Source organism: Carassius auratus, chromosome 9 (genome assembly GCF_003368295.1).
Source record: "Carassius auratus strain Wakin chromosome 9, ASM336829v1, whole genome shotgun sequence".
NCBI classification, from domain to species: Eukaryota; Metazoa; Chordata; class Actinopteri; order Cypriniformes; family Cyprinidae; genus Carassius; species Carassius auratus.
The window spans coordinates 10,468,709-10,481,038 of NC_039251.1; the positions used below are offsets into that span (position 1 = coordinate 10,468,709).

Here is a 12,330-nt window from a genome sequence, read left to right on the forward strand (position 1 = left end):
CATAGTAACATATTTTATGTAAACAAAAGCTTTTATTTTGGATGCAATTAATCATTTGACAGCACTAAAATATATGTTCAGTTTATTTATTATATACTCTGCTGTTCAAAAGTTTGAGGTTGGTAACATTCTTCAAATGTTGTTGTTTTTTGTGTGCATTTATATAATCAGAAATACAGTGAACAACAATATTATGAAATTAAATTCAAACTGTTTTCTATTTTAACATGTTTTAAAATGTATTTTATTCATTTGGATAGCAAAGATATTTTCAGCCAGTCTTCAGTGCCGCATGTTCCTTTAGAAATGATTCCAATATGCTGATTTAGTGCTCAAGTAATATTATCACAGTTGAAACCAGCTATGCTGCATAATACTTTTGTGGAAACCATTATACACATGTTCAAGATGCTTTATTAAATAAGAAGTTGTAAAGAACATCATCTCTCTATAAAAAAAATAATGATTTTCTGTCACTTGATCAACTGAATGCACCCTGACCTCAAAACAAATGATTGGTAGTGTGTACATACAATACTTAATCTGAATATATCTCTTTAACTTCTTTTGTCAATGACATATCAGTATATTCCAACTGCATTGTATCATTGAATCAATGAGTGGAGCTTTATTTATAGCCTATATAATTTCAGCTGTGAAGTTAACTGACTTGGTCTAATATGTGTCTTAATTTAATTCAGTCCCCGAGCCTCCTCAGATCATCAGGGACATGGAGCCCTTGTCTGTCGAGGCTGGCAAACCTGCACGTTTCTCTGTGGAAGTGACAGGCATTCCTCAGCCTCAGGTGTCCTGGTATAAGAACTCTCAGGCCCTGTCTTCTGGGTTCAAGTGTAAGTTTCAGAGGGAGGGAAATGAGCACATATTGTTGCTCATTGAGGTCTTCCCAGAGGATGCAGCTCAGTACAACTGTGAAGCTAAGAATGACTTTGGAGTAGCCACAAGCTCTGCTTCACTTAATGTGGAAGGTGAGATCCTTATTTTGTTTCAAACCGGTATTAGGTACTAGTTTTACATTCTTTCTTATTACCAACAGTTTAACACAAAAATGATTTTTGCGAACAGTTTCAGAAGTGGTTTCTCCAGACACGGTGGCTCCAGTGGCTCCACCAGAAATTATTACCTTATTGCAAGATACCTCTGCTGAAGAGGGAGAATCAGCCAGATTCCAGTGCCGTGTCTCTGGAGACGGTAAGGCTCAACCCTTTGAATTAAACAATTGTGGAAAATAGAATATATAAAAAAAAAATGTATAAGCATGTACATGTTTTTTTTGTGAAGTTAACAAGCTTTTGTTTGATTTATGCAGATCTGAAGATTTCCTGGTACTTCAGAGATAAGGAAATTGTGCAGTCTGACAACTTCAGAATCTCTCAGTTTGATGATAGCTGCCAACTTGAGATCTCCAGAGCATTTCTTGCAGATGCAGGAGAATACAAATGTGTTGCACGCAATTCTGGAGGAATGGTCTCTTGCTCTGCTGTTTTGAACGTCAATGGTATGTGCAAACTTTTAGGTTCCTTCTCTCCAGACAATGCCATCTTTTCTTGTTGAACAACCAGATTTCTTTTTTTTTTTAGCATGTTCCATTGCTTAATGCGGGTTTTAGATGTCATGCATGATCAGGTCATTAACTTGGAAAAACACTTTGGACAAACTGCTTCTCATAGGGATTTCATTATCATTATGGATTTCATGAGACAGGTGTTTAGTTCCACTACCATCTATGATCTTACCATTGCCAGGACCCCATAAATCACTGTGCATGTCAAAGGCATTGTTTTTCATCAATATTTATAGATCATTCAAGCACAATGTAGAAGAAGTGTTAAAAGACACAAATTGCCTCACCTCTCTTTCATTATTGAGAGAACTAACCAAAGACCAGTAATAACCAAGCTATATTTTTCAGTGAATTTCTTTTTTTCTCGCAGAACATCCATATAAAGGCGCATTTTGCTTTTCATCATCCTAATGAATTTTGAAAACTCATCTATGAAATTCTGCCATCTTTCACTTCCTTTCCCCTACATTAATTATCTCTTTTTTTTATTAAATGGCAATTTGACATTTATAAATGTCTAATGTTATTTTTTTTATCGCTCAGATCTCAGTGTGAGAACAGTAGGTAGGCAAAGTGTTTCGACCACTGGACTGACTCATTCGGAGATGGTCACTTCCCAGACCATGAGTGAGGCTTATTCTTCCACTATGCAAACTTTTGAAAGTGTCTCTACAGTGATGATGTCCACAACATCTGTTAAAAGCTTTGAGGTCCAACAAGTTACCTCTGTGGAAGAATATCCTACAAGCCCCACTCTGACCCTGAAAATGAACGATGTTATTGTCAGCCTGGGTGATGTGGCTCAGTTCAACTGTTCCTTCACTGGACAACCATTTACTGAAATTATATGGGATCATAATGGAAGGACAATAACAAATACAGAAAGGGTGCAGTATGTACATCAAGGCGGGCTCATTTCTCTCCTCATACTCAATGTCCATCTTGGGGACCAGGGAAGTTACTGCTGTACTGTTAAAAATAGGAAAGGTGAAAATCGAACATCTGCACAGCTCACAGTGGAAGGTGGTTATAGATTTTGTTTTTGTCCTTGATGCTCATTTCATCCCATCTGCTTCCTGCTGGTGTTTTGTTATTCTAAAATATGTTTCATGCGATTATAACCAACTTAAATGTTTAATTAAATTTACAATGTAATATCCCATATAATCAATTTTAATACTTTTAAATAGTTTAATCCTTCACACGCTTGGCCTAACATCATCCTCCATCTTACTAACCCTTTTGTTCTTATCAATGCTAAAATATCTTTTGAATTACTGAATAATCCCTAATAAATTTCCCTAACTTTATTCTCACTCAGCTAAAGAAGCGAACCCCAAAGAAACCCTCGTACCCTCCGATTCTATCAGTAAATCTTCTAAAACTGAAAATGAGTCAAGTAAAAAGACCACTGACCAAGAAAAGCAGGAGTCCTTACAGAATGTTGGAGCCCTGACAACCAAGTGGCAGATAAACCGACATTACAATCCTGATGTTATCCCTTTGTTGGAGCGTGACATTTATGATGCAATTCAGCCAGAGTTCCTTGGGAAACTGTCCCCAGAACTCCTTGCCAAACAAAGAGAGAGTGTTTCTCTTTATTATGTAATCAAAGGAAGCCCCTCTCCGTTCGTTCTATGGCTACACAACCAGTTGAATGTTGAAGAGCCAAGGTCTTACTCCTTGAAACATGACGGGCCCTTGTGCTGCTTAAATGTAAAGAATATTGGTTCTGAGCAAGGGGGCACACATTCTTGCAAAGTTATCAATGCTGCAGAAGACAAAACATGCAGCACTCATCTCAGAGTGAAGACAGGTTTGCATTTGCATGCTTTGGTCTTTACCACCCTTTATGATAGGCCTGGGCGCACATTAATTTTATTTTACTCATATATCCACTCTTTTAAGTAGAAAGAGGAAAAAAAAGAATGTGACATCTCTCAAAAAAGGAAAAAAAAATCACAACATGCAAATGTTGTCTCTGTAGGAGTCTGACAGTGACTGCATTGGACACCTATCATGGGTGTTCTACAAGGGAGATGTGGTCCATTTTCATTATGTTTGATGGAGAAAATGGGTTTACAAGAATGCACAGATACTAAAATACTGCACAGAAACCTCACTGTCACATATTTAATATTAGTTTTTTTTGTTTTTACAGTGTCTAAAGTGGCTGAGGAGGCCAGTTATGAGGAGGAAGCCAAAGGTAAATGAATAAATATGAATTATGATGACTTATCTATTGTTTAGTTCTTTTAGAGGACTTTCTATATTTTTTTTTTTTTACATTATTATGAATCTACAGGTTTTTCAGTAACTAACAGAATGTTTATGTATAATACTTATGTATTATATATATTATGATATATATATATTATGCATTATCTATCAGTTGTTATAACATTATGTATTAATTGTATTGAACCATTGCATCATTTTTTTATTTAGTGTTTTCTACCTCGACTATATCAACCGAGGAGGATTCTTGCGCAACAAGTCTTCATCTAAAACAAAAAAGCAAAACATTTGAACTCCAGCCAGAGTGTAAATTATTTTCAGAACCAATAGAGAAAAAGCCTGAAAAGCCAGTTTTTGTAACTAAATTCTCATCGGCAGTTGCTGCTGTTGGAAACACAGCTAAGTTTACTGTGATAGTTTCTGGATTTCCTAGGCCAACTATTCAGTGGTATCACAATGGCCAATTGATACAGTCCTCATCTTTTTATGCATTTTTCCAAGAAAAGGAAGAACATAGTCTCGTCATTACAAACATTACCAAAGATTTGGAAGGAGAGTATTCTTGCACTGCGAGCAACCGATTTGGCAAGTCAACATGTACATCTTATCTTCATGTAAAGGTGAAGGACATAAAGGAGCAGGAAAAGACTTTTGGGCAGCCTCCATATTTCATAAAAGAAATTGAGCATGTGAAGTGTGCAGTTGGTAGCCATGCTCTCTTTGAATACACCGTAGCAGGGGTTCCACTTCCTGATGTTCAGTGGTACAGGGGCAGCAGTCATGTACAGCCTAGTAAGTACTGCATCATTGTGAACAACACAGATGGGACCGGCTTTTTAAAGATATTAGGCATTCAGGCAAGCGACAGTGGTCTTTACTCTTGTAGAGCATCTAATCCTCTTGGAGAAACCTCTTGCAGTGCAGAACTCATTGTATTCTTGGAGACATCTTCTGAAGCCACTGAATCACGTCTGTATAGTGTCAGTCTCCCAGAACAAGTCAGGACTAGCCTTCAGCAGGGTCACCAGGTGGTTTACACCTCTAGTACTGAAGACAGGCAAACTGTTACAAGTGAGCAGATCGATACCTTACATGCTTTAGACATATCTGCAGCCACTGTGCACTTAGAGCAGGTAACTCGCCAAGCTACAGAGATTCAATCTCATGATGTGCAGGAGGGAGTAAAAGTTGCCCCTGCCCAGCCAAAGCCAGTGGTGGCAACTCCTCTGAAACAGCTGCATATGGCTGCAATAACCTCTGCTGTTCAAGAAACACAAAGCTTTACTGAGCAGCATTGTGATCAAATTGTTAGTCCAGAAGTACAAGAGCTTGAATTGAGTGTTGAGGAGCCCTCAAACTTTATGTCTGCCATTTCAGAGAGTTCTACACCTCTTAGCATAGTGAAAGCTAAGGATTTGATAAAAAGTGAAACAGAACAGATACAAACAACTTCAGAGCCAAAGTTTATTGTTATTGGTCCTCAAGTTGAAATGAAGTTACCAATTTTACAAGAAGAATGCCCAAAAATTAAAAGCCCCGAAGAAGAGAAAAGCTACAGAGTTGCAGAAGGGGTTAAGTTATTGTATACGGCAATATCATCAGAAAATGTAGCACTTACAGAAGGCCATATTTCAGAGCTAGCAACTGTTGAGTCCATTGAATGTTTAGCAGAAAAAGAACAAGCCAAACCAATGCTTACGTCAATCAGTGAGACTAAGCACACTCTCTTAAAAGAAAACAACTTTGAAATGCATAGACCAGTCAAGGAAACTGCTCAGCTCTCCAAAGAACCAATATTAAAATCAGCCCTGATTACTGAAGAAAAGAACAAGCTTCAAGCTGACAAAACCACTGGAATACCTATCCTGGAGCATCCTTTTTCAGTCCATTCCCAAAAAGAGGAGGATCAGGTGCTTCATTTACAGCTTATCAGTGATCAAGACACTCTTCTATCTGAGGGCAGATTTACTACTGAGAAGCCATGTTCCGAGCAGGCGGATGTCAAACAAATGCCAATTCTTTTGCACACAGTTTCTTCTGATGACCAGAAAACAGTTATTTATGAACAGGCAACACAGTTAGCATCCAAGGATACCGCAGTTGTTCTAAAGCCTAGAGAAGAGCTTCCTGCCCGAATTCATCTTCACTCAGTGCAGTCAAAAATCACTTTATGTAAAGAAGGGTTACTTTCATTCGAAAAGCCAGATGAACAGAAAGCCATCCAGAGACAGGAAAAAAAACTTAACTTGGTAGCAACTAAAGAAGAACATGTAGAACTAACTTCGGATTATGCCAAAAGTCTTGATGTGATGGTAGAAGGTCTTAAGGTTGGCCACAAAACAGAACCTAGACCCTTGAATGTTCTTCAGGTAGTCTCACAGACTGTTCCGCTTTCGAAGGAAAGGCCTCTGGTCAGTGAGGTCAAGCCACATAGTGCAATTGTGCAGAAAGAGGATTGGTGGAATAACATTCATGCAGCATCGGTGTCAGAATCTCATTCAATAGAAGAGGGTCTCACAGACAGTTTCAAAGCAGTTGAAAAATTCACTTGCGAGACAGATGTAGAAACGAAAGTACCGATTCAGTCTCTTCATGTAGAAGAAAAAGCTGTATCAATACAGACTTGTGCTTCTCTTGAGGCTGCAGAGCAAGACTTTGCAGTTCAGATTCGAGAAGGTCAGTCTGTAAGGCAGTCAGTACTCATGGAGGAAAAACATACTCTGACAGGTGAAATGTCTCAGGGATTTACTAGATCAGAAGCAACTAAAATAAACATTACAACTCAGCCATTCGAACCTCTTTTAGTAAGTGAATCGCAGGAAAGCAAAACTCTTCCAAAGGAACTTACCTTTGTAATTCCTGTACCAAAATCACACAGCTTGGACATCAAAAAACAGTTGGAAATGACACTTCGATGTGCTGTGTCTTGTGAGCAGTCTTTGCTTTTGGCAGATGTAGTGAAAACGTTAGAGGTCGTAGAAGTAAAGGAGATCAAGGTGCATATGGAACCGAAATACATGATGTTTACTTACCTTATAACAACAGCTGGTCCACCCATAGAAATTACAATTGCTTTCGAAGGTGAATATGCCCAGACAGCAACTCTTAAAAATGAGCTTCAGGCAGCTTTGTACTCTATGCTTAATCAGGAGAACCCCGTCTTGATCTCTGAAGAGTCAGACATTTTAAAACTTGATAGACCTGAGACATTGCAGGTTAGCAAAGCCTCTCCATCTCCATTGTCCTCAGCAGTATTAACAGAAAATGTTGAAGTGTTTGCAACACCCAAAATACAGTCAGCTGCTCTGCAAACAGAAGCTGAAGTCTCTTACCAGTCTGCGATATCTCAAAAGGAAACTGCTATTCAGGAGTCAAGTCACCATGTGACTCAGAAGACCGTTGAATCCAAAATGGACATTTATAGTTTCGCTGAGGCTGAATGCAGGGAAATTAAAACTGTTTCAGATGAACATTATGAGAGAGTTGTGTGTGATTCGAATAATACAGTTGATGCCCCTCACAGGCAAGTCCCTGTGGAAGAGCCTATGGCTGTTCTTATTGAAGAAGACAAACGAGAGGAGGTTTTAATGGAGGACACTTTGATTAAGCATTTGACTGAAAAACTCTTTTTTGAAATACCATTAAAAGACATTACTGCAGAGGAGAATTCCAAGGTTACATTGTCTGCGAGAGTAAAAGGTGTAAAAAGTGTAAACTGGCTTTTCAATGGAGTATTGATCAAATCTGGCATAGAGTTCAAATGTTTAAGGGATCATGACTCTTACACACTAGTAATCAACAAAGTTATCAAGATGAAACACGAAGGTGAATATACCTGTGAGGCTGTGAGTGAAGCTGGCAAGATATCATCATCATCAAGGCTCACTGTTGTCTCAAGAGGTTGGACTGTGTGGATTTTGTCATCTTACAAGAAATAGATCATTCTTAACAATTCAACTTAGACCATCACTAATTAACTAGTAGGCAGCTGCTACATCATCTTCCCATTAGTTCACCATTTCTGTAAGAATTATTTTCAAGAAACCATTTTGTGTGCTAAACATCTTTCCACCCTCTTTCAAAATAATGCACATTTTTCATCTTCTTCTGAGTTCTTCAAACATGACCATGTCATGTGTGTCTCTTCATCACCCCTTTGCTAATGCTCACATCACTGTTTTCATGTCCTCCCAGGATTAGTAAACCCTGCCTTTCCATCTGATATATCACTCAAATCAATTGTCATAATGTTGCCAATGTGATAATGTTTTTTTTTTCTCCTTGAATGTTTTAGTGCCTCCAGTTTTCAAGAAGAAGATTTGTGACATGCAGAGCAACATTGGCAGCCCAGTGAAGTTTGAATGTGAAATTGACGAGACCCCCAATGTGACCTTCAAGTGGTTCAAGTATGGCTCAGAGATTAAGCAGAGTGACAAATTCAGGATCATCAGCAGGCAAAGTACATCATCTCTAGAGCTTCTCAACCCAACAAAGGATGACGCTGGTGAATACAGCTGTTGCGCCTCAAACAAGCACGGTAGTGACACCTGTTCTGCTAAACTGAACTTCACCGGTGAGTAGCTGGTTTTGAATTTATATGCTTTGCTTTAACTGCTGCCAACTCTTTAACAAAAGTTACTGATTTTCAAGGTTTCAGTGATTTTTTTTTCACCCTTTACATCCAATCTGCACTCTTCTGTATGACAGAGTTGTGTACGTTTTGTAATGTTATATAAATATATGTTGCATATTATATTGTGTGTAGTGATTATGAAATTGCTGAAGACAGAAATGTCAAATCTTTTAAGCTATTCCTCTTAATGTTATTCTTTTTATTCTCTCTTTTTTAATTAACACAATTAATCCGTCTTTGTAACCATGTCTGAACCAGAGACTAGGAAATTTATGTGATAGTTTCAATTTTTTTTTCCCCATATTCATTTTACAAAAATGAGTACAAAGGCTCATTTATTGAGTCTCTTCTGATTCAGTTCACATATATTGTACAGATATTATATACAGGTTACAAAATGATTTTTGTGGTAGAGATAGCTGATATAGACAAACTCAGATTGATTCCGTTTTAAAAATTTATATTTAATTTTCTATTGAGTGCATAATGGATTATAATAATTTTGAGAATTCATCTGTTTCAGTCATGTGACGTTTTCTAGCTCATCCACTTTTACGATCATCGGTGAAAAAAACTAAAATCACTGATTTTTGATCTTTAACAATCCCAGAAGCACAGACCATATCCAATTCAACTCTGTATAGCTGTGCTCTCTATGCTGGAGCTACATATTGAAATGGATTGTGTGTATGTATATCCTGTCAATGATTTTTAGATGTAGTTGGGTCTGTGAAAACTTGAAATCTATAAAAATGTGTTCTGGGATCTGGGTATAGCTAAAATCCAGTAGTTGATGTTGTTTTTTCTTGGTAATACTGTTCATGTGTTTTTGTATTGATTGGCGTAACTTCTCTCTGTGGGTGGTCATAAATAAGAAGGTTGAGCAGAAAAAGTCACATTTCTGAAACCAACGCTATGTTAAGGATGGAAGAAAGATTCACAACATAGTTGGCTTTCCAAAATGGCAAGACTGATCTAGAAGATAGTGTAAGGTCAGGATCAAAACAATATTCTTTGGTGACAGAATATGGTAAGTCCTTTTTAGAGTACATGACCCAAGTGATAAATGTTCTGTGTTAGCTGATTTATGATGTGTTTTAGTGTATGTTGTGAATTGTGAAGGTTTGTCTATGACTTGTCAAGGTCTTTGGTTAAATGGTTAAAGCAGGCATATCTGTACAACTGCACTATATAAAAAAGGCATAGTGAGGGATGCCCCCCCTCCAAAAAAAAACAAACAATTGTTTAGACAGTGGAAATTAAGCTGATCTAGTGTACAATTTCTAGGTCAGCTATGAAAGTTTGTTAGAGTTATTGTTATCAAAAAGATCAATACTACTGAATTCACGACTATGGTTATACTGAAATCCATTTAATTTTTATTCTCAGAATTACCAATGCTGGATGTAGAGAAGGTGACCGGTGCTTTTTTTGGGACTGAGCTCATTGGTACTGCCCCGTTTGAAATAAACTTGTTGAAGAATAAGAGACATGCCAATTCTGACAAAAACATTTTTGAAGATTTAATTGAATATTTGGATACACATGCATTTGAAAGTTCAGATGTTGGGGAGTACCAATGTTGCCTATCAAACGAAGTTGGAAAAATCACCTCAAAATCAATTGCTATGATAAGAGGTTAGTATGCTTGAGAAAGACAAGAAAAGAATAATTCCCTGCAGGTTCCCAGCACTAACAGGTGTGTTACTAACAGGCAGCGCGGGCTACAATGGCTAGCTAAAACTGTTAACAACGCTTTCAAAATTAAGCAGTTGCTGTTGCCATGACTTATATGATTCAATTCTAATCTTTCAAGGTTGACCTGCAATATCAACATTTTTAAAAGACTTTAATAAAAAAAAAAAAACACCAGTGCAATACAATTAATGGTAAAAATTATGTAAAACTTCTAAAATATCTGACTTTTTACATAGCTTTATTTCGTATCAGGAAATGCTGATCACTCATAAAACCTGCAAGTTCATTCTTGAGAACACAAACACACCAAATAATATAAATTGAAGGGGTCATATGATGCGATAAAAAATTTTCCTTTCTCTTTGGAGTGTTACAAGCTCATGGTGCAAAAAGAATATCTGTAAAGACTAAAGTCTCAAATCCAAAGAGATATCGTCATGCTGTTCTATAAAGCGAAGCAGTTCAAACTTTATAAGGAAAGTCTGGTGCTTCTGACTCACAGCCTAAGTAAATTTTTTATATTTAAAGAATTTGACACTGATGATTCAAACATGAGTTTTAAGCAGTGTAGAGTAGCGTTTGTTTGTCGTTTCTCCAATCACAAATGCAGACATCGTTTTATGTTTACTCGGTGGAATTCACAACGCAATGCGTAAAAACACAGTACGAGTCATTATAATCAGTAATTATGTCCCCACTGGATGCAACAAATGCCTCGTTTGTAATAGGTTTTAATGGTTTTGTCTGGTCATGTGTAGGGGTGTAACATTTCTGTCACAACTTTGAGGTATTCAGCCAATCACAATGCACTGTAAAAATTCACTCATTTCAGAAAGGCGGGGCATGAATAAAAAAGGAAAAATTGGATAATGTGGAAAATATTTATTTTATATAAAATAAATATTATTATTTTTTTAACCTTAAAATGCATAAACACATTGCACTACACCAAATAGACAAAAAAAACATAATGTTCTTTTTAGCAACGTCAAATGACCCCTTTAAACATATTTTCTATGTTCAGAAAAACATAGTGCATCAAAAACTGACTGCATTTTTTTTTTTTTACTGGATTGTACGGGATTATTCTCTTCACTTCTTGATTGTTCTTCTGGCTTTGAATTTCCAAAAAGGCCATTGGGTTTCCACACACCAGTTCTTTGTCATAGAATCCACTCTTTACATTCCTTACGATGATACTGTGCGTTGAAATTTAATCATGGTGGAATAATTGGTTGTTCCACTTCTCTTGTTGTTAAAAGTTGGAAAAAGGATGCAGGATCTTGAAATAATTAAACATGATTTTGCACTCTTTTAAGATTGGACTTTTTTGCGGACCTTGGACAGAAATGCATTCTCTGTAATTTTGGAGATCAAATATATTATTTTTTTTATTCGTGATTGCTGTTGTCGAGTGATTCTGTGCCTTGACATATCCCGTGTTTGTTATATAATTGTAACTAAGGTTGTTTGGTTTAAGTTAGTTTTCTCTTCATCTGGAAGTATTTGCTCCGTTTCTTCTTCTTGTTGTGGATGTCAGAAACTATGGATTTTTTCTTTTACTGGTTAAAGAATAATGAATCTCTTGACAATGGTTGCTGGTTAAATTGGATGAAAAAACATCACTCTTGGAAAATTGTAAAGAAACATTGAACAAACTCTGCATCTTCTTAAAATTTTCTTATTCGAATCAGAACCACGTCTTTCTGAAGAGCCACGTCCCAATTTCTTTCAAAAGGTGATGAAATGGAAGATGTTCAAGAGAAGTCATATGTTTGGAAGAAACTGAAAAAAAAGAAACAGCAAAATTCTTCAAAAAGGACACATTTCATTCCATCTTGAGTCTTTATTTAAAGGATGAACGAGTGAAGGATGGCATACAATTTGTGGCATTTTTACTGGAATAATGAAATTTCTTGTTTCTTGGATTCTGCAATAAAATAACAAGTCTTATAACTCTTGTTGGTTCTCAGTGTTTACCCCTTACATGGAATACAGAATTATGTAAAAATGAAATGGCTGTGGAATGGAAAATTTTTTTTCCTGAAACTTCCACTGTATGGAATACGTACAAGAACAATACTGATAAGGATGTCAATGTTCTTGCAAAAATTTGTAATTCTTTAATTCAGATTCTGTTTACTGTGATCTACATGGATTATATTTAAATAAATTTGAC

At 36.7% G+C, this 12,330-nt stretch overlaps 1 protein-coding gene across 29 annotated transcripts in view; it reads left to right on the plus strand.

The window, feature by feature from the left end:
- Positions 1 to 12,330, plus strand: part of ttn.1 (titin, tandem duplicate 1) — a 132,785-nt gene that overhangs the window by 15,270 nt on the left and 105,185 nt on the right. For 27 of the 29 annotated variants that reach the window (XM_026271330.1, XM_026271300.1, XM_026271311.1 and 24 more), the window contains exons 33-40: positions 702 to 986; positions 1,084 to 1,209; positions 1,328 to 1,516; positions 2,126 to 2,605; positions 2,904 to 3,398; positions 3,744 to 3,788; positions 8,115 to 8,393; positions 9,843 to 10,091. In XM_026271330.1, the coding sequence (XP_026127115.1) occupies positions 702 to 986; positions 1,084 to 1,209; positions 1,328 to 1,516; positions 2,126 to 2,605; positions 2,904 to 3,398; positions 3,744 to 3,788; positions 8,115 to 8,393; positions 9,843 to 10,091 (2,148 nt within the window). The remainder of the gene's footprint in view (positions 1 to 701; positions 987 to 1,083; positions 1,210 to 1,327; positions 1,517 to 2,125; positions 2,606 to 2,903; positions 3,399 to 3,743; positions 3,789 to 8,114; positions 8,394 to 9,842; positions 10,092 to 12,330) is intronic. The other 2 variants (XM_026271318.1, XM_026271319.1) reach the window with 2 other exon arrangements.